Source organism: Brassica napus, chromosome A1 (assembly GCF_020379485.1).
Source record: "Brassica napus cultivar Da-Ae chromosome A1, Da-Ae, whole genome shotgun sequence".
In the NCBI taxonomy this organism is placed as follows: Eukaryota; Viridiplantae; Streptophyta; class Magnoliopsida; order Brassicales; family Brassicaceae; genus Brassica; species Brassica napus.
Window position 1 is genome coordinate 1,856,391 of NC_063434.1, and position 21,581 is coordinate 1,877,971.

At 33.6% G+C, this 21,581-nt stretch overlaps 5 protein-coding genes across 6 annotated transcripts; 1 reads left to right on the plus strand and 4 right to left on the minus strand.

Moving 5' to 3' along the window:
• The first annotated feature begins 75 nt into the window (after positions 1–75).
• On the plus strand, positions 76–6,170 carry LOC106434728 (pentatricopeptide repeat-containing protein MRL1, chloroplastic). 2 transcript variants are annotated; one of them, XM_048778944.1, is made up of 19 exons: positions 76–621; positions 721–1,516; positions 1,593–1,812; positions 1,902–1,965; positions 2,073–2,217; positions 2,288–2,403; positions 2,536–2,664; positions 2,785–2,958; positions 3,041–3,205; positions 3,557–3,697; positions 3,768–3,867; positions 3,970–4,078; positions 4,175–4,266; positions 4,355–4,445; positions 4,529–4,757; positions 4,833–4,925; positions 5,151–5,199; positions 5,459–5,552; positions 5,660–6,170. In XM_048778944.1, the coding sequence occupies exons 1-19, from the start codon at positions 91–93 to the stop codon at positions 5,886–5,888; spliced, it is 3,567 nt and encodes a 1,188-aa protein (XP_048634901.1). In that variant the 5' UTR covers positions 76–90; the 3' UTR covers positions 5,889–6,170. The 2 variants fall into 2 exon arrangements, with proteins under 2 accessions (XP_048634901.1, XP_048634907.1); XM_048778950.1 differs by having other exon boundaries at positions 76–579.
• Positions 6,171–6,195: 25 nt separating this feature from the next.
• Positions 6,196–6,723, minus strand: LOC106434733 (auxin-induced protein 15A). The gene has a single exon (XM_013875592.3). It carries the CDS (start codon positions 6,666–6,668, stop codon positions 6,354–6,356), a length of 315 nt encoding a protein of 104 aa, XP_013731046.1. The 5' UTR covers positions 6,669–6,723; the 3' UTR covers positions 6,196–6,353.
• Positions 6,724–8,658: 1,935 nt separating this feature from the next.
• On the minus strand, positions 8,659–9,379 carry LOC106374191 (auxin-induced protein 15A). Its single transcript, XM_048778964.1, has one exon. It carries the CDS (start codon positions 9,139–9,141, stop codon positions 8,863–8,865), a length of 279 nt encoding a protein of 92 aa, XP_048634921.1. The 5' UTR covers positions 9,142–9,379; the 3' UTR covers positions 8,659–8,862.
• A 1,590-nt stretch (positions 9,380–10,969) lies between these two features.
• LOC106434726 (auxin-responsive protein SAUR21) lies at positions 10,970–12,937 on the minus strand. Its single transcript, XM_013875582.3, has one exon. It carries the CDS (start codon positions 11,458–11,460, stop codon positions 11,143–11,145), a length of 318 nt encoding a protein of 105 aa, XP_013731036.1. The 5' UTR covers positions 11,461–12,937; the 3' UTR covers positions 10,970–11,142.
• A 3,468-nt stretch (positions 12,938–16,405) lies between these two features.
• On the minus strand, positions 16,406–17,377 carry LOC106434720 (auxin-induced protein 15A-like). Its single transcript, XM_013875577.3, has one exon. It carries the CDS (start codon positions 16,949–16,951, stop codon positions 16,637–16,639), a length of 315 nt encoding a protein of 104 aa, XP_013731031.2. The 5' UTR covers positions 16,952–17,377; the 3' UTR covers positions 16,406–16,636.
• Positions 17,378–21,581: the final 4,204 nt, after the last annotated feature.

Sequence of the window (21,581 nt, forward strand, 5' to 3'; positions counted from 1 at the left end):
TTTATTTGGTCTTTGCATAATATAAATTTTTTTTGAAAAATGATAAGGAAAACGTTGACGACTTGACGGCCGTTAAAGCCACGTCAGCATATGGCCCACAGCGAGTCGTTCGTTATTTCATATCCTCTCAACTATTCTCCTCTTTATGCTCCCTTTATCCTCTCATCATCTTTCCTCCCCTCTCTCTCGCCTTCTCCTCCAATGGAGGTTACCTCCTCCTTCATCTCTACTACCACTTCGTCGTCGAAGTATCTCACCTTAACCTCATACTCTCCGGTGATTCTTCCCGCCTCTAGTCTCCGCTCCATCCGTACCGATTTCCTCGGCTGCTGCCACACTCTCCGTCCTCCTCATCACCATCATCATCTTCGAACTCGCGCCGGAAAACGGAAAACTAGTCGTTCATCGCCTCGTTTAGTCGTTAGAGCTTCTATCGACTCTGGTCTGATCCTTGTTGTTGTGGCTGTCACCGCTTTTTCCGCCATTGCTTTCGCTTATTGCCAAAATTCTTTCAGAAAACGAAAACTTTCCGACAAGGTCAGTCAAGTTTCCGACAAGACCAGTCAACTTTCCGACAAGGTCAGTAACCTTTCCGACAAAGTCATTCAACTTTCCGACAAGGTCAGTAAAATTTATATTTCTTTTACCTCTGCCATCGCTTGAGCTGATGATTTATTTGATGAAATTTGAAGTGAATTCTGACTGGCTAAACTTGATCAGGTTGCAGAATCTCCAGAGACGCTTCATGGAGGAAAGATCAGTAGTACTGAGAGTCAGCAGGAAAGTCAACATTTAGATGTTCATGAAGGGAACCCTGTGGAAGTAAATGGAAGTTTTAGAAAGAAGGTGGAAGAGGAGGCTCATCAAATCCAGGAAAATGCTAACGAGACTGTTGCCTCGTCATCAATCACCAGAGGTTTTAGCAAGAAGGTGGAAGAAAGTGCGAACAAATCTGAGGAAGAGGAGGCTCATCAAGTCCAGGAAGCTGCTGTGATGGAGTACGATCCATTTGTGGCCAAAGAAGTGGCAGCTGAGGAGTCTCAGTTTGCTGTTGCCGGTGTCAGCACTATTGCTAGTGAACATAGTTCTATAGATGAGTCCCTTTCATCTTCTATGAGTAATGGGCATGTTGCTGTGGAATCAGCTACATTGGGAACACAAGCCCCTGAAGAGCAAATGGTTATGGAGAATGGTTTCTCGCAGGCGGTGGTGGGAGTTCATTCGGTTGCTTCTCCACATGTGGTGGTAGATGACGATACACATGCTCTGGAGAATAAATATAATGGTTTGGCCCAAAAGCCTGTTGACTACAGCATTTTCACGGAGAGCAAAAGAGAAGAGATTCACACGTTTTATGGGTCTAATCATTCATCACCCACTTCTTCAAGGCTGACAAGTGTTAAAGCAGTCTCTCCTACTCTTACTTCTCCTGCAACTGATAGTTTATTGCTAGACCACAAGAACGGTGGAGTGATTGATACTCAGTTCTCAGGACCAAGTTCTAATCAGGCTACTGGTACGTTGACAGTGTGGTACTTTCCTCGCAGTGAAAATCCATTACGATGATGCTTTAAAGTAACTCTTCGTTGCAGGTTATGTTGAAGAAGAAAATCTTGTGGGACACGGTAACGGTGGTTTGTCCTACAAAAGGAAAGATGTAAGAAGAGACTGGGAAGTTCCAGATGATGGGAAGAAGCATGTGGTTCACCAAACTGATGAAAGCATGCCTGAGTTCCCTTCCCAGATACTTAATAGCAATGGGCGTTCTCTAGAAACTACTGATGCTTACTACCGGTTACTTAGAGATGGGAGGTAATAAAATTATTAACTGGTTTGAAAAAAACAGTGGTGTATCTTGATTGTTTGTTTGACTTTGAGGGTGCAATATCCATATATAATAGGCTAATGGACTGCGTCAACGTACTTGAAGATCTGGAGGAAAGGGATCTATTGGACATGGACAAGGTATGGCTGCTTTTATGAGAAATATGGATTATAATCTTAGTTTTGATTCGATTTGAAATGTGGAACTTTTTTTCAGTGATCTTATTTTTCCTATCTCCTCACATCAGATTTATCACGCAAGCTTCTTTAAACTCTGCAAGAAGAAAAGAGCTGTCAAGGAAGCATTTCGCTTTACCAAGTTGATTCCAAATCCTACGATGAGCACATTCAATATGTTAATGTCTGTATGTGCAAGCTCCCAGGACATAGAAGGTGATATTAATATCCCATATTGATTTTGCTAACGTTCATTCTTTTAAATGTTTAGTTGTTACTTATGTAGGAGCTCGTGGAGTTCTGCAACTGGTGCAAGAGAATGCTATGATGGCTGATTGCAAACTTTACACAACTTTAATCTCAAGTTGTGCTAAAAGTGGCAAAGTTGATGCAATGTTTGAGGTATACTAATCTTCTTTTCCATGAAGAAACATATTAGGCTGGTTCATTTTTAGTCTTGTCTGAATGGTGTGGTATTATTGTGACATGTATTGTGCATTTCTTTATATCTCCGTGGGGTTATTATATTCTCAGGTGTTCCACCAGATGGCAAATTCTGGAGTAGAACCCAATCTTCACACGTTTGGTGCGCTTATTGATGGATGTGCTAGAGCTGGACAAGTAGCCAAGGCATTTGGTGCTTATGGTATTTTAAGGTCTAAGGTTTGTATTGCCTCCTATCATGTTTCTAGATTCCTGATATTATCCTCTTGCTTTGTGGCTACTAAATGTTTTTGTAATATCAAGGCTATTATTACATTGATGACATGTTCGATGCAGTAGAATGTTAAGCCAGACCGGGTTGTATTCAACGCCCTCATCTCCGCATGTGGTCAGTCAGGAGCTGTTGACCGTGCTTTCGATGTGTTAGCTGAAATGAAGGCTGAGACGCACCCTATAGACCCTGATCACATCACGGTTGGTGCGTTGATGAAAGCATGTTTCAATGCTGGTCAGGTGTGTGGATTTTTTGTTTTTGTTCCATTTTTTTTTTGTTTTTTTTACTTTCTGTTTGATTTAAGGATAAGTTTTATTGCAGGTCGAACGAGCTAAAGAAGTGTACAAGATGATCCATCAATATGGAATAAAGGGTACTCCAGAAGTCTATACCATTGCTGTGAATAGCTGCAGCAAGTCTGGGGACTGGGCTTTTGCATGTAGCATATACAATGATATGAAAGAGAAAGGTGTTATCCCTGACGAGGTATGTCTATTTTTGAATTATGTGTCATGTTCGAAGTTGCATATCCAACTGGAAAGGATTCTGGCCATTATGTCAGAGGTCCCTAGTTCGACTGACCATTGGGACGAAACTAATGTTTCGAGCCTATGAGGATTACAAGATTTGGCCCCGAACCTCTTGGTATTAAAAAAAAAAAAGAAGTTCCATATCTTTATGAGGCATGAACATGTTATCTCTAAGATTACCTGCTAAAACTTATGGAAGTGTGTGTTAGGAGTTAACTGTTTAACACTTTAACTAAGAGAATTAATTTGAAGTGCTTCTAAAGCCATCTTGCTTATATATGCAATCTTGGTTTTTAACCTTGTGCAGGTCTTTTTTAGTGCATTGATCGATGTTGCAGGACATGCAAAAATGTTAGACGAAGCTTTTGGCATTCTTCAGGATGCGAAATCTCAAGGCATACGTCTGGGAACCATAACATATAGCTCACTCATGGGAGCTTGTTGTAATGTATGTTGCCTTTTAATAGCTGTGGCAAGAGTCTTGAACACTACTGATACCCTTTTTCTTTTTGGTTTAGGCAAAAAACTGGAAGAAAGCACTGGAGCTCTATGAAAAGATCAAGTCAATCAAACTTAGACCAACTGTTTCAACAATGAATGCTCTTATCACCGCCTTGTGTAAGACCTCATACATTACACTATCTTAATCTTTTACCCTGATAAAAGTATAAGGCGGAAAAGAAAAATCATTACTGGTTTGACACCTTAGAGTATCAACAGGTGAAGGTGGTCAACTTCCCAAGGCTATGGAATATCTTGATGAGATAAAGACTTTGGGATTAACACCAAACACTATCACTTACTCCATGCTCATGCTGGCAAGTGAAAGGTAACTTCTTCTTAAATTGAACTATTTAGGCTTTGTTTGGATTAGTAATCAGTGCAGATTTGAGAATTCAGTATTCTCTGAAATTTACGTGTGTAGAAAGGATGACTTTGAGGTAAGTTTCAAGCTTCTCTCTCGAGCAAAAGAAGATGGAGTATCACCAAACTTCATCATGTGTAGATGCATAACAAGTAAGCTTTTGTATTTTACATTTCAATGCAATCAAACATGAAAGCGTTTGTCTTAATATAGCACTTATGTCTCTTAATTTGAACAAAGGCCTTTGCAAGCGAAGGTTCGAGAAGTCTTGTGCAGCTGGTGAACCTGTTGTGTCTTTCAAATCAGGACGACCTCAGATTGAAAATAAATGGTCAGTATAGCTTCCTCTTTCAAATCTTAAGGCAGTCACTCCTCTTCTTAATGTTGATATTGATACATTTCCATTTCTTTCAGGACATCAATGGCCTTAATGGTTTACCGTGAGACAATATCAGGTGGTACAGTTCCTACTACAGAAGTAGTTTCACAAGTTTTGGGATGCTTGCAACTTCCACATGATGCTGATTTGAGGGATAGACTGGTTTCGAATTTAGGCAACGTTTCTTCACAAAAGCAGCATAACATATTCCCACTAGTAGATGGGTTTGGAGAGTATGATCCTCGAGCATTTTCACTTCTTGAGGTAATGTTGGTAGCTTCATATAGATATTCATTACGTCCACAGAGTTTAAATTATTATTTTTTTCATGATTTGCAGGAGGCTACTTCTCTTGGAGTTCTTCCTTCTATGTCCTTCAATAAAGTTCCATTGTTTTTTGACACGACAGAATTGCCCAAAAACGTGGCTGAGGTAAAACCCTTTTGTTATAGTGGAATAAACTTTACATTTCTTTACAAGATTACCATCAGGTTCCCAAACATAATAATAGCTAGGAAGGCTATAGATTAACTCTTCCAGTGATCATGAATTGTATATTGAAAAAAAAAAAAATAACAGATCAATATCACACTGTTTTAGCACTTTTTGGATTCCCACGTATCTAAATAGTAAATAATGTCATGAAAAATATGGCAGGTTTACCTCTTAACCATCTTTAAAGGTCTTAAGCATCGCCTTGCAGCTGGTAAGATAATCTGTTTTCTTTAACTTTTCTTGATATAACTTTACATTAGTCTTCTTTAATTTAATTTCAACCCCTTAAATAGTTATTGGTCTTTTGGCTTTTCTTGATCTGAATATCCACTATCAGATCATCAACGTTAGGATAAAAATCTTTTACAAATGGTTAGTTAGTTGGGAAGATCTAACTGGTTGATTGAATTTTTCAATGGCTTTAAGGTCTGTAATTAAATCTCTTACCTGTTATCTCATGTATGTTTCAGGTGCAAAGATACCTCATATAAATTTGATAATTTCCATAGAAGAAAAGGAGATTACAACTCCTGAAGGAGAGAAGACAATTGACCTTGCAGGAAGGTAAACTGAGACTATCTTTTTTTTTTTTCTGTTTTGATTATGCAGAGATGATGTTTTACCATCTTAAGTTATATATATTCTTCTAAGAACATCCCTTTTGTTGACAGGGTTGGGCAAGACATTTCTGCCTTGTTGAGAAGGTTGGGAATACCTTATCACAGAAAGGATGCTAAATTAAGAATCAATGGTGTTGCTTTGAAGAACTGGTTTCAACCAAAGCTTGATTCGCCATTCTCTACAAAGCCAGGGGACTTAAGATCATCTCAAGTACCATTAGGTAACCAAATCACTCGCCAGCAACGCAGCATCCGGCTAGGGAACTTGTCACTTGAGTGAGAACTGAGAAGAGGCTTCTCTCATTTTGATCCTAGTTAACCTCCGAGAGTTTTTTTTCACACGCAACGAGATACTCAGTACATGTCACATCACATTCCTCCAGAATCGGAGCAGAAAAGTGGAACATTCAAGTTTTGCTTCCTGCATGGTTCTTCTTGTTGTCCACATGAGGATGTTGCATAGACATGAAGTTAATTGCATGGCAAAACAGTTGGTATGTATATCTCTATAAGTTTGTATTTATTCATATATAAATGGTAAATGATTCTTTTAAAGACTTCAGAAACTTGTGTCTGTCACTTTATTAGAGATAAACCAAATATGAGATTGTAAAATTCCACTTCAAGATTCTCCATGATTAAAAAAAATACATGGGAAAAGATACATCATCAGTCTCAAGAACAAGTTTTCAAGATCTTTATAAACACAATGCTCCTAAGAGGCATCTAACATATCTTTTTAACTTTATTGTAACCGAGAAGCAATGAGATCAAGAAACACTTCTTCTCTACAAGGAATGGTCAAGCCTCCCATTGGATGATTGAATCCAAACTCTTCCTCTGCCCGACTAAGGAACTCTCTGAAGGAAGGATGATTCAGAAACGAAATTGGAACCACAAATCTCTTCTTCTCCTTCTCAATTTGTTCTCCTACGTACACTGCCACATGTCCTTTAGGGACATGATCCAATGATGATGATGTTCGGTTTTTGTTTGCCAGGGAGTTTAGCTTCAGTATCTGCTTTGTTGCAGTTGTGATCGCAAAACGAGACAACCCCATCTTTCTTTCTTTTTTTGCTTTAGGGCAAAAGATACTAAACGATTTTTTTTTTCGTTTTCACCACAATGCTTGAGATGAAGAAAGGTGGTGATGTTGTCTCTATTTATAATAATGAAAATTTAAAAGTTATAATGAATTTTTTTAAATTAACGACTAATAGCTTTTCAGTAATTTAAGGGCAATTATTGAGTTTTTTTTTCCTCATGCAAGTTGTTCATGAAGTCCAACAAAAATTTATTTGTTCTTACTAATATATAAATATATAACTAAGCTGAAAAGTCAAAATATTATTATGATATCCTTTTTCTCTGAATATTATTTGAACTTATGAAAGTTGTTCTACTTCTCTTCAGCATAGAAGTGTGTGTGCTTTCAAAAAGATAATAACAAGTGGACAAGCACATGCAAAGAAGACAACGAGCAACTTGTCACATTGGCTGAAATAACGATCAACACGAAGAAAAATTCAGGATAGATATAACCAATTTGATATTTCAGATTTAAATATAGAAAATGCTCAATTTGGTTAATCATTGGATTGGTTTTCGTCTGATAGATGCGAATCATTAGGGCCGCAAATATACTTCAATTAACAAATCATTACATTTAAATACTATCATTTGCTGAGTCGCATCTAATCACCCAATTTTCAGTCTCGAATCATATGGATGCTTTTCGGAATCGTTCTTGATCTATTAGTTGGTGACCACATTTGTTATCTTTGGAAAACAACTTTTAACGCAGGAATCAGTAATATTAAAAATGAAATTATATGACAATTTTGTGATTTAATCCAATAATATATGGTTTATTAGCATGTATTCGAGTTGAATATCCGAACATGTATTAGCTAGTAAATATCTTCTTATGAGATACTCGATTTCAGCTTTCTAACTCGGGATCCAGGTGACAGGTGTATCGTATGTTAAACAAATTGTCGGACGACTGCTTTATAAAGATTGTATGCCAAATTTCTAGTAAACTTAAATGCAAACTATTTTTAAATTAATTAGGAAAATAAACTTAGAAGTTTATTATTTATTTCCTTATTGATATGGGAGAAGTTAGTATTTGTGTTTGATTGATAGTTCTTTAGTAGATGTTATTATTGCTATTTGGCAATTATCCTATATATATATATATATATAGCTTAATGTGCAATAATGAAACTCCCTCTAGAACTTAGCATACGTATGTTGATATATTACGTCTGTATTTAATTATGCGACAAAGTATAAGAAATTTCTTCATGAGTTACATTATAACATGACTGTTATCTTGATTTGATTCGCGTCTTGTAGATTTTCAAGATGTTCTCAACCGTTGTTGTGATCTTTTTGTTGAAATGTCATTTTCTGTAACTTAAAACTTTACAAGTAATACAAGATATAATTGCCATGATCTTATCTACCATGCACACCCAAACAGAAAATATTTGCAAATCATATACCTCTAATTGAGATTGACAAGATACAGTAGTTAATGCATCACAATCAGAAAAAGGAGCTTACAATGAAGACCTATCGTTAGTCCAGAAAATGGCCAGTGCAATTGGTTCTAAATCTGTGTGCTATATTGTTTCAAAAAGCAAAAAAAAGAGAGAGAAAGTTTGGATTCTTTTATTTATTATCTTATAAATTTAAGATAAAGAATTTGGTTTTGTTTATACAATACTGATTTTTTTGCCACCAAAATTTATATTGCTACCCAATTATTTGATAACAAAGGTCTTTTGGGTTTAAATTCGATAAATAATAGGCAACGAATGGAATAGTTAGTGACTAAAGTTAAAACAATTTAGATAAATGATATGGCCATGCAGATAATGGGTTGAAATAAATGCTAATGACTTGTTTCTAACACCGATATTGGTCAGGTTTAATTAACTCCGATTTTACCATTGAACCTCTGCAACCATGTGATTCTTAACTTTACCTAGAAATCATCGATCGGGCTAAGGTACTTTGGATATTCCGAATCAAGGCTAAGATTATCTTTGAAAACATAAAAATCTTTCTTGATCAATGTTTTTTGTGGAAGTACATAATATTATAACCTGATTTGACTGGTTATACAACATATTTACAGGCTGATTCAACATGTTCTCCTTTGCAGAAATAAACAAAGGGAACAACCAAAACAAAAATATATAAAATGGAAAAAAAATTGTGGCTTCCCAAAAGATGTCTCAAGTTCAAAGAATACAACCATAAGAATTCAAAAGACCCACGAATATTTCTTCTCTGCAAGGAATCGTTAATCCACCAATCGGATGGTTGAAACCAAACTCTTCCTCTGCTCGACTAAGCAAACCCTGAAACGAAGGATGGTTCAAATACGAGATCGGAACCACGAATCTCTTCTTGTTCTCCATCTCTTCTCCGACGTAAACCGCAACATGTCCTTTTGGGACACGAGACTGCTGTTTTTGCGACTGTTTAGGGTTGATAACACGCGACAATCGAATAGCCATGTCTAAAGCAATGAGATTTATGGAATGTTACAAGAATACTCTGTTTTATGAAAGTGGAGAAGGATTGATATTTTTTGGTGGAGTTGTGTTTCAGTTAGTTGTTATTTATAGAGTGTCAAAAAGGTCAAGGAATCAAACTTCGAAGTTGAGTTTAATGATACAGAAGATTTTTATTGTATTTAAAAATTAGGAGTTTGCAGGTTTTCACATGGGATCTGCTTAATACTAGTAAACTAGGGCTTACCTAGAAAAGCATCAAGCTGATACTAATTTCTCTGGGTGACTTTAGAATATAATCAGATAGGGACCCACCAAAGCTACAGAACTCACATGCTCTATCTCTCTCTCTCTTATTAAAATCTCTGGCCATCACATAAAACAGGCTTGGTCCTATTGGTTCTGATGAATAGACAACAGAAACAAGTGTCCTTATTAAATATTGATGACTATATACATTTTTGACAAGTCTCTTGTTGGCGCTTGAAAATGGTGGCTTTTGTTCTATATGTGTTACCCCTAGAGCCCCACTCGAGATGACCTTTGCGTCTTAACTAAAATTGTAATTACAAAACTTATTCTATATATTATAATATCAAATACTATAAAATCTAAAATTATTATTATTAAAATCTGTAAAGGACCCTTTGTGTAATACTAAGCTTGTAGTCATGAAAATGAGAAAACATTGAACATGCATTGTTTTTTTTTTTTGGGTAAAAAAAAAGGTGTTTTCACCTCTTTGCCGGGAACCCAAGCATTGTAAATAGTCCCTTCTACCGTGAGTTGAACCCAAGTGGCAGAAGTTACAGCCGCAACTCCTTTACCATGCATTGTTTCTTTAGTTCTTATGTAGAATCAAAAAGTTCAAGATAAAATTTTGGGAGAAGTTGTGTCTTAAAGAGTATTTTATTTTATATATTATTAGTATGATTTCTCTTAGAACCCTAAAACTTATCAACAATAGTTCAGTCTTCATCACTGATTCTACAATAACATAAAGTTGGATGAATTTATTTAAGACCAACGTTTGTTATCCACATTATACAGCGAAGGAATGTTCGGTTCTTTCAATAAGATCAAATCAACCGGTTGAAATATTTCAGTTATACATGTTTGATCTGATACAATTAATTAGAAATTTAGAATATTTAGTATAAATCGCATGCATTTATGCATGATTGGAGTAGTTATAAGAAAACTCAGTTATTGTAAAGACGGTCACGTGTTGTATTTGCATTATTGTTATTATCACAATTATATCTTCCTAATAACAGAGAGTAACATGTGCTTGACAATCTATATATGCAATAATTAGATATGATTTATCGTAAAGTTTCATAAAATATTTGAGCAGCTCTGTTTCAGACATTTTTAACAGTTTATAATTTGTTTGTTATACGAAGAAAGTATGTCCTATTTTGATGCATCAACGGTTACATACTACAACCAATTTAGCTTATTCAGAGTGCATGTGATCCACCATTCCTGTAAATATATATATAATGTAAGTCAGAACTGGTTATTCAAAATAATTAAATAACTAAAGTTATGTAATGAAGTGATTTCCCATTATGTAAAAGCTTTCCATATTTATAATAATATTTTTCTTAACAGTACTGTTAGAAGCAGTACTTTAATATTTGGCCATTAAGTTTGTTTCAATATATATTTGATTCCCAATATATTAAGCATTAATCAAACAAAAATGTCAGAAAATATGATCTTTCGCGAAAAGAGCTTCAAATTTCATGATCCTTCACAAGCTTTAGAAAAATTTAATCCAATCAGCCTCTAAATCTTCAGGTTCTAGTGGTTTGGATATGAATACTTGCACAACGATTAAAATCTTATTTCGAAACACAAGCTTAATTTGAACAAGTGCATATACACACACTACATTTCATATAATTCTCAGATAGAACAACAACAAAAAGATTCATTTTTACAAAAAAAAAGATTCATGAAAACCCTACTAAAACTATTAATTAATCAATGCGCTCCTCAATGCAGCTGCTGAGTAGTAATGAGATGAAGAAACGCTTCTTCTCGACAAGGAATCGTCAAACCTCCCATTGGATGATGAAATCCAAACTCTTCCTCTGCGCGATTAAGAAACTCTCTGAACAAAGGATGGTTCAAGTATGATATCGGAACCACAAACCTCGTCTTCTCCGTTCTTTCCCCAACGTAAACCGCTACGTGACCTTTAGGAACAAGCCCTGAAGTTGTTGTTGATGATGGTGAACCGTTCTTGTTCCTCATAGATTGTGATTTGAAGATTTGCTTTGCATTTGGAAGCATGGACCGCACTAAACCCATCTTCTTCTTTGTTTTTAAATGAAACGTCAACAATTTTGTGGATGAAATATTTGAAGCAAGTGACTTGATAGACAAGGAGGAGAAGAAGTTTCTATTTATAGTAGTAAACTTAAAGCATGCAGCTTCCAGATAAAAATGACATGAATGCTAAAATAACAGCAAGATGAGATATCTCTCACTTAAAAAAAAACCCAAAAGTTATGGGCTGTTGGGCCCTCCCGTCATCCATCTGGCTCACATGGCTTAGCTCATCTTTATGTAAAGTCACCATATATATTTGTAAAATGTGACTGCACATAATGTATGTTTTTATATGATTTCCAATATAAAAGGATGGGTATATTTAATTAGAGCCTCGAAGTGGTGAATAGTGTGACCTGGGTCATAATAAGTGGGTCCAGTTCTTGAACCACTTTTAGCAATGGTTGACAGTACGTATGTTGAGTTCCAAATCCTAAAAGTAGATTTTTTCCTTTGTTCTCAAACTAGGGGCCGTACTGCTGGGACGAACTATGAGCTAGTATAGAGATGGTTTTATACCATTACTTATATATTATGTATTAAAATAAAAATATTTTTTGATTATATATAAATATTTAATACAGCTCGATAAATAGTTTGATGAATTTATTTGCCATTGGATAAGGTCTGACTATCTCTGCATGTGATTTTGATGATGACGATTGTGACTGTTGCTAGGGCTGAGTGTGAATATGCAACATACCACCGTTTAGTGATGGAATAGATCGAAAACTAAATCCTCGCAGAACTATAGCTATTCGCTGCCTGTGTGGCCTACTACATTCTTGTTTTTCTATCTTACATTATTCGCTGCATCTTATTCTTCGCATTTGGAATAAGATGCTTTATGTATATCGTTTAGTGATAGGTATCCTTTTTATGTTGAAAGAGTTAGAAAAAAAAAGAAGAGTTGCCAATAGAAACTGATAACAAAAATACTAAAAAAAAAATACTTGGCTTACGCATCATCGCGTGTGTTTAGAAAGAAGCTTTGCGTTTGTTCTTCTATATATGTTCTTCTAAGATTTTGAACCAGTTTTATGTTTCATTTTTTTTTTAGAGATTTTAAGAATTATGCCAAAGTTCCATTACTGGACCAAGCATCTAGGACGTAAATTAAGTATACGGGGTTTTCAGATATAAGAGGTGGACCACGTTAGCTTGCCAATAGATTTTCGTGGCTCCTAAGTCCAGTGTCAAAATCATACGGATGATTATTTATGATTATCTATAACCATAAGTTATGGTGACTATTGATGGCATCTAATGATTGTTTTGTTTGGGTCTTCCTGTCACAACCGTAGCTTTACTATTAAACACATGATAATTATAGTGGTGTATAATTATTTTGATATCAATAAATAAAATACAAGATCAACAGTGGCATATGGACTAGTAGAAAATTAGAAATTTACCAATATTAACCATGAACTTACCATGATGCATATTGTAATTGAGGCATTTCTATTATACTGAACATAGAGATGATTAAACTTTTGAAACCAAATATTATGTCTTCTATACATTAGAGACAGTTTTTTATATTCTTTTAAGAACTTCGACTTAAGAAATCTTAGATAATAATGCTCTTTTAGCAGAATATAGTATATAACGGTGATTGAAATAATGCATGCGAAAGGAACATGGAATTGTTGATGAAATCTCGGATCAGAAAACGAAACTGAACGACCACTTATTGATTTTTTTACATTCTAGGACACATTATGTCTTTGGAATTGCATATTTAGACACTTGTTGCTTGAGGCACACAATTTCTATGTGCAATGTCTTAGATGCCCTCAACCTTATCTAACAATAACTAGAAATATAACTAAATCCAAAAGTCTTTTTATTAAATCATTCAAAAATTTATTTATTTTAGAATTTCAAAATTCAAGTTCAGATTCACTTTTATTAAACTCTATTTTTCTTTTTATTTATTTTCATAACGCATACTCAAATCCAATAATCACGATACACTCTCCTTCATCAAATCGAAGAAACAATTAATTCTTAATCCTCTTGGCTTGTCTCCTTCTTCTCAACTTTTTCTTATTCCTTTGTCTATCTCTATTTTTTGTCTGTTTTTCTATCTTTTTATTACGAATCATGACAGAATTCACGGATAAAAAAAAGAAAGAGAAAACGCCTCAACATGGATTTCGAGCTCAACATCGCATCGGTGAGCTCGGTGGCTCAGTGAAGCCATGGGGGTTCGAGCTCGTCGAAATCCTCCGCCACCACGAGATCTGCTGCTCAAGTTGACTCCTCGCCTTGCTCAACTCATTTCCGAAGTCTCATCCATTATATAGGTGAAGCTGCAGTGGTTTGAGCTTGGTATCACCATGGGTGAAAGCTCGATTAGATCTGCAATAAGAATGATGAATTTACATATTTGGTCCTTATATTTATGTAAGTATTTGTTTTCATCCTCAATTTTTATATGTGCAGATTTGTATTCTAATTAGTATCAAAATTTTCAAGTATACACCACAGACATGTTTTATGCAATTATGTTCTTCATGATTACAATGTCTATATAAATATATCCTAATCCATGTCCACACCTACTAGCTCACAAAAAATCGATAATGGACATCATTTAACATGATCTCTTTCAGAAACTTTGATGTGGATACAACTTGTGTGTCATACTAATATGTCTAGATATTCTCTTTTACACATTTATATCCATGTCCACATATCTTACGTTCACACTTTTATAATCCATATCCATACATTCTTATAAGTTATATATAAAAAATATATATAGAAAATTAGATAAAACAATAAAAGTATATATCATTAAATAACAAATATATATCACTTTGTTATACTAATTTTTTTGGTCATATACATCTTTAAATAAAAAAATAGAAAACAAAACAAAGAATTTTGTAAAAAAAAAATATTGTGTCCACATCCATAAAACATATGTCCAATAAATTATAATTTAGCAATTTAGTTAGACATTAAAATATAAAAATATATATATGGATATCAAAATAATAAGAAAAAAGAAACATGTTTTTATATGGTTATTATATATTTATTTAATCAGAAACTGAAATAGTGTATGAATAAATATAGTTTTGTGTCCATGTCCACAATTAATTTATAACTATATTATCCACACTATGATATCCATGTCCATACTTTTTTTGTATATATATTAGTATATATATATGAAAATGGATGTTAAAAGATAGAGAATTTTATACATAATTTAATGTGATAATTATTTTTGTTTTATATATTTTAGAATTTGAAATAAAAGTAAATGAAACATTAAGAGAAATAAGAAAAACAAGTTACAATTTATACTTACCCAAACATAAGCGCATCTTCTGTTTCTTCTGAGCAAGGGCATTTTTGTCCAAAACAGCTCTCAGATTCAAGGAAAGTGTCCCTCCAGCGGATTGTATCTTAAAGTGTTAAAAAAGATAAAAAAGTGTCCTAAATGGTAATCGACTCTATTGTTAGTCTGACACCGCTGGAAAGATTCCACCGAAACTATATAATATACCAAATAGTGAATTGGAATAAATGTACCAATCCGTGGGCGTCTATGAGCTTTTTTTGTTGATAACATATGTGGTTATAATGTTATATATAATCGATTAATTCGTTTTGAATATCACTAATTTATGGCGGCTATAAGGTTATTACAAAAGAAACATGTAAATATTCAAAAAAATATAACAGATATAGATAGGTCTATCAAAAATAGATATATATATATATAGGCCTATAAAAATATAGACAAGATAGATTTTTTTAATATAGATATAGATAGATCTATTAAAATAAATTAGTTGGTAGATTCAGAAATTTAAATGAATTGGGTAAGTTCATTTTCAAGAGGATCTAAGTAGTTTTTAGTTTTATTTGATTCTTAAATTTAGAGAAAAGACAAATCATATCATAATAAATCCACTATTATTTATTTCAATTAATTATCATATATGTTATCAAATTTTTAATATTTATAACCTTGAATAACAAACCTTCATCCCTATAAATTACATATATCCACAAAAAGCTACACATGCATGCATCTCCTTTCAAGCTATAAAAAGTTAGTTAATTTGAAAACTAGATATGATTAAGTTTAAAGACATAATTCTTCAAGCAAAGAGAATAGTTCTTACAAAAATCTCGAGTTTAAGGCACATAATCAAGGTACCAAAGGGTCACTTTACTGTATATGTTGTAGAAGACGAAGAAGAGACGAAGAGATTTGTTGTTCCCATCTATTATTTGAAACATTCTTTGTTCCAAGCTCTGTTGCATCTATCTGAAAATGAATTTGGCATAGATCATTCCAGGAAATATCTCACGATCCCTTGTGCTGAAGATGTCTTCATTGAAGTTACTTCTCGTTTGAATTGAATCTAAATACATAGTGCTAAAAGCCTAAAACTAAAGTTGTTCGGTTTGAATATCAGTTTGGTTAGGTGTCCTTTTTTTTTAAGTCAAACAACGTTAAAATTAAAACCAAAATGTATAAATAAAAATTGGCTGGGGAAATTGTATTCGTGCCTTTCTTTACGGTGCTTCCTCTAAATATTTTGAATCAATATTACAAATATTTAGTTCGTTTTAAGTTATTATATATTACAAAGCAATATAAAAATCTGAATTTCTAATAGAAAATGACATATTCGCAGTATTACATAATTTTTTTTGGGACCTCGACTTAATTATTTCACTACTAGGTTGGGTACCTTTAAAATAAATTACAAAACGTCAACCTGGGTACATGTATCTGACTATTGTAATTTGTTAGGAACATTTTACATTAGGAAGTTCTTTCTTAAATGAATTACTGTGGTAACAAAAGAAATGACTTACTCCCATAAAAATTGCTTGTATAAAAACAAGCGAAGATCTAATCTATATACATATAGGAAAAGTAAGCAAATCGACATAGAAAAGAAACTTAAATTAATTTTCTGAGAAAATGAATACTTTATAAAGTGGAACAGTTAAAAGAACTGGCAATATCTTCTTAGATCCAAAACTGAAAGAGACTCACAGTATCTCAATCTCAAGTTATTCTCTACACTGAGTTGGGTACATTCAAAGAAAAAAAACACAATATATTTGTATAAATATTCTTAATGAATCTTGGGATGATCAGTGAGCTCCCTTATCATGAACAATTTAGAATAGAAGCTAGAGCAGTGAAGTAGTCTTCAGTGCAAGGGATTGTAAGACCTCCCATGGGATGATCGAACCCAAATTCTTCTTCCGCGAGATTCAGCAAACTTTGGAACAATGGATGGTTTAAATATGATATAGGTATCACAAATCTCTTCATTTGGTAAGTCTCACCCACGTAGACGACCACATGACCCTTTGGGACATTATTAGTACCCGACATCGCCAAGAGGCTCGCAATTCTGGCTGATAAGCTTCTTTGAAGCTTTTGCTTGGCGTGAGACAGTCCGATCAACTGAATACCCATTTTTGAGGATCAATGAAAGTAATTAAAAAAGAGATCTTGAAAGGAAGAAAAAATCTTAAGTGATGAATATTTTACTATCTTGGTCTTCTATAGAAATGGATTAGTTAGTTTGTAAGCAAGGTTCTCAAAGTGCACCATGTATATATAGGGAAACTAAAAGAGTTTGTGACCGCAATTCACTCGAGAGTAATAGTTTGGGAAACATATCAGGTGGAGCTATTGGATGAAGTTCACATGCTTATGCCTTGTCTTTTTTGAACCAATATTTTTCCCTTTGAGTGATGAAACATGTTTATAAGACCCTACCATTCCCGAAGATGAATTATAACAACCTACTGTCTCTTATATGAATATAATCAAAATACGAACGGCAAACATTTACAATCAACTTGTATGAGATTATTACTTTTGATAAAGACGTTCCGTAGGTACACGAAAAATGTGTTCGGAAATTGGATGTATACAATGGTTTGCTAGATAATAACTAAATCTGACTTAAATGAATTCAAGTTAGGACCGGATTATAAGTCACTCGAGAGTAATAGTTTGAGGAACATATCAGCTAGTGGATGAAGTTCACATGCTTATGCCTTGTTTTTCTAGAAACCACTTTGTATTTTCTTTCTTTTTGGTGAAACATGTTTATAATTAGACCCTACCATTCCCATAGATGAATTATAACAAGTTAAATACCTACCCATCTCTTATATTAATCGAACCAAAACAAGAAAGGAGAAACATGTTACAATCAACTTGTATGATTTTTTTTTTTTTTTTGATAAAGACATTCCATAGACATATAAAAGGTGTGTTCGAAAACTGGATATATATATATATACAACGCTTTGCTAGAAAATAAATAAGCCCGAGTGATTTGACGTACCATATTAAGCAAACTGTTTCAGATTAGGACTTTTTGGTTTGTGGGGTGAGGTACACGATCGATCATAGTCCCATACTTTGAAATAGGCCACAGCCCACATGCAAGAAGTAGAGAATAAATAATACATGAATTCCAATTAATTATCCCATGCATCGTTTCTCTATACAAGGTTAAAGTAAATCCACAGCACATAGTATTGAACATTTTTAGTTCGTTCCACGTTTCAGACTGTCATTAAACCAGCTATGAATATGAAATGACATCCACCATTCCGCTACTTGGCTCCGGTCCTAACTTGAAGGCACTTTAGTTCGGTTCAGATTTTTTCTCAATAAGTAAGTTAAGAAAGGGTATGAATTCAGCGAGAAAATATAGTTCCTGAAGAACAGAAAGAAAATGAAAAACCATTAAAATGTAAGAAAGAAAAAGCACATTTCTTTGAACTTTATAGAATTTCTCTATTGATATTTAACTCGATATTTTTCAGTCGTGCAAAAAGAGTTAAATTATTTGGAAACAAAAGCATCTGCATTTGTGACAACCACTGTAGATAATGGCTGCATATATATAGATGAACTGAACGTACCCATAAAAAGCAATAACGAAAAAGCTAAATGAACAAAATCCAAAACTCTTTGAGACAAGTGCAACTAATGGTTCTTTGTTTAGTTGTTTGTGTCCCCGTGATCGTTCGACTGTATTTGACATAATGGAGGTCAAAAGGCGAATTAAATTATTGTGTTCCGAAGCTTTATAATTGGATGGACGATTTGAATATGTTAGTGTTTGGCAGCTACTATATACAACACGAGGGGCTTCATCATCAACACACTGACTCTCTACGTTTGACCTAAAAAAAACTAATTGTTATTGAAAGATCTTGTGACGGTCCATTCGTGGATATCCATGTTTCTGCGCTCGATTTCATTTTCGTTGCTTTACACCTATATGTCAATTCTTTCGGATAATGGCTTTTCATATGAAATAATTAGAGAACATGTGATGTGACCCACCAAATTATAGAGGGAGCGTTTGATATATGAAAACTTTTCAAATATGAATCAACAGATATGAGACTCTTCAATCTTCATTATTGTTTTAGAGTGGTATAGTAAGTTAGTAACTCTCTCGAAAATGTAATTTATATTTCCATTTTCGAGAAGATAGAATATGTCAAACGTACACATATAGGGGTTCTACGATCTTCCAGGGTTTAACCAAACATAAAAATCTCTATTCGAACAAACAAGAGGAAAAAAAAAATCAAATTTGAGTGGATGTACCTAAACTTTGGGCTAAACATAACTCATTGGCCCAAGAGTTTATCATATTGGACTAAAGTATCCAAGAAACCTTGGGTTTTTTTATCGCCGTTGTTCTAAATGGTTATTTACACTCCATTTACAAGAGGAACCAAGGCTCGAAGATCAAGTTAAGTTTTATTTTCCATGATTTTAGCATAAGTCATCAGTTTAATTAATAATATTTATTAATTTTTTTTAATATATAATTTTATCATAATTTAAGATAATTAATAAACATCAAACTATTCTACCTATATATATACTATTTTTTTTAATATTCTAGTATATAATTACCATGATATTTAAAACATTTAATTAAATATATATTAACAACAGATATTAACAATATCCACAGATAATATCATAATTATGTATATCTTATATTTAGCTTATGGTTAGTGACTAATATTATAGTCAGTTTCTCTAATTTTTATTGAAAATATTAATTCAAATAAAGATTATTATAAATTTATTACTAATGACCAGGAATTTGCGTGTATATTCTCTCGCAAAGGAAGCGAGAAACAAGAGGGTTCTCTTTTCCATATAAATCAGACCCAGCTGGACAGAATGTCTCTTCAGAACCAGTCAAGCCCGACTACCACTTGATCTTAGAAGATGGACGTCGACAAAAAAATAATATATATATATACTAATATATTCTAATTAATCGATTTCTTCGGTTGGATCAGTTAATATACTCAACCATATCCATATACTAGGTTTTCAAAATAACATCTATTCAGTTTATTTGATACTATCAAATCCAAACTATTTCTCTATTTCGGTTCTGTTTTGAATGGTTCAGTTTTACTGGATTGAACACTCCTATGCTATTGTTATTTTGTTATAATCCTTTCAGTCCAAATATCATAAATGATTAATTTCAAATCCAAGTTTCCTAATTTGATTATTACTATAGAAAAAAAATTTTGATCCAAAATCCACATCTCATAAATAAAAATATGAAACAAAAGAACGTAATTTAACACATTGATTACCAGTATGAATATTGAACTTTTATAATTATAATAATACTAATCTAAATTAATATTTTTTATTAAAACGAACATTAGAATTAAGAATGATTAGGTATATATATATATATATATTAGTCCGCACAAGGTGCGGACGTTAGTGAATATATAATTAAAATAATTGTGTTTCAAAAAAAATATATATATACTTTTTTTTTTGATAACCGAGTGTCCTGGCCCCACCGTGGTGGTCCAGACTAGAGACCGAACCCTTTAGCAGCGCGGACGCACACCCGAAGGTGGGTCATGGCCAGGTAACGGTCTTCGATCTCGGGCGCCAGAGCAAGTCCGCATGTAAATTCCCTGGTGGCCAGTGCGAATCGAACCCGGGACCGTACTTGCAGCTGCGAGCCGTTTACCACCAGACTAACTCGTCATGGTTAAAAAAAATATATATATATATATATATATAATCAAAATAACTTATCTCAGTAAATACTATTAGTGTGTGTATAGAAGTATGTGATAACTGATACATTACCTATATGTTTTCACATGTGTATGTGTATATATTCAGTTAATATTTCTCCTTAGACTTTTTAAAACCTTTTTAATGCGACCCATACAACATTACATCATAAAACTGAAGAAGCAATGGCATACTTTGACGTACGCCTTCAAAGTACAAACATTAGCTGGATACATAAACACTGACGCATATAATATGGATCTGATGGGTCCTGAATTAGCTGTTCTAACACATTTCAATCCTATCTAATAAATGCTTTTGTTATATTTTGATGCAGCGGTATAAATATTGACAATGTTATTATTCATGATCATCGAATAGAGCTTGGTCCAAAGCGAAGGAAGCCTCGCCTTCCGACCCCCATTTTAGTAAGTATTTAACCGGTCATATGTTGCGCAAACTGTCAATAGTCTAGTGGTTAGTTGCACATTATAACTATATGAGAAGTGGGTCTAAATCCAATTATGTGCAGACTTATTTTTCAGTTTTTTTTTTGGGCGTGGTCTTGAAAATGACTTATTCTGGATAGGACATGAACTTACGAAGCAGCTGAAAACAGAAAACAGAAAGACATACAATATATTAAAATCGAGTCACTCATGGTGGTTTAGCTCTTGTGATGCATTTTTGGTAAAAACCAAAAACTAAACATTAAACCGTCTATAAGCTGTTAAGTCTTTTCTTTGTAAACTTTTATGTTTTGTTTAAATTTGAAAGCCTTTCTTCAAAAAAAAACATTAAACCGTCTAAACCAAACAACCCAAAGGAGCTCGGTATAGAAAATCCAACGAAAAAGCTAAAGATACAAAATATGGTTCATGGGTCAAATGTTTCGACATATCTCAAAACTATAACTGATAGTTAGTAAGAGTAGTTACTTTATAGTGTAATATGTTTTTAACTTGAATTTATGTTATACAGTATAAGGATTTTAAGG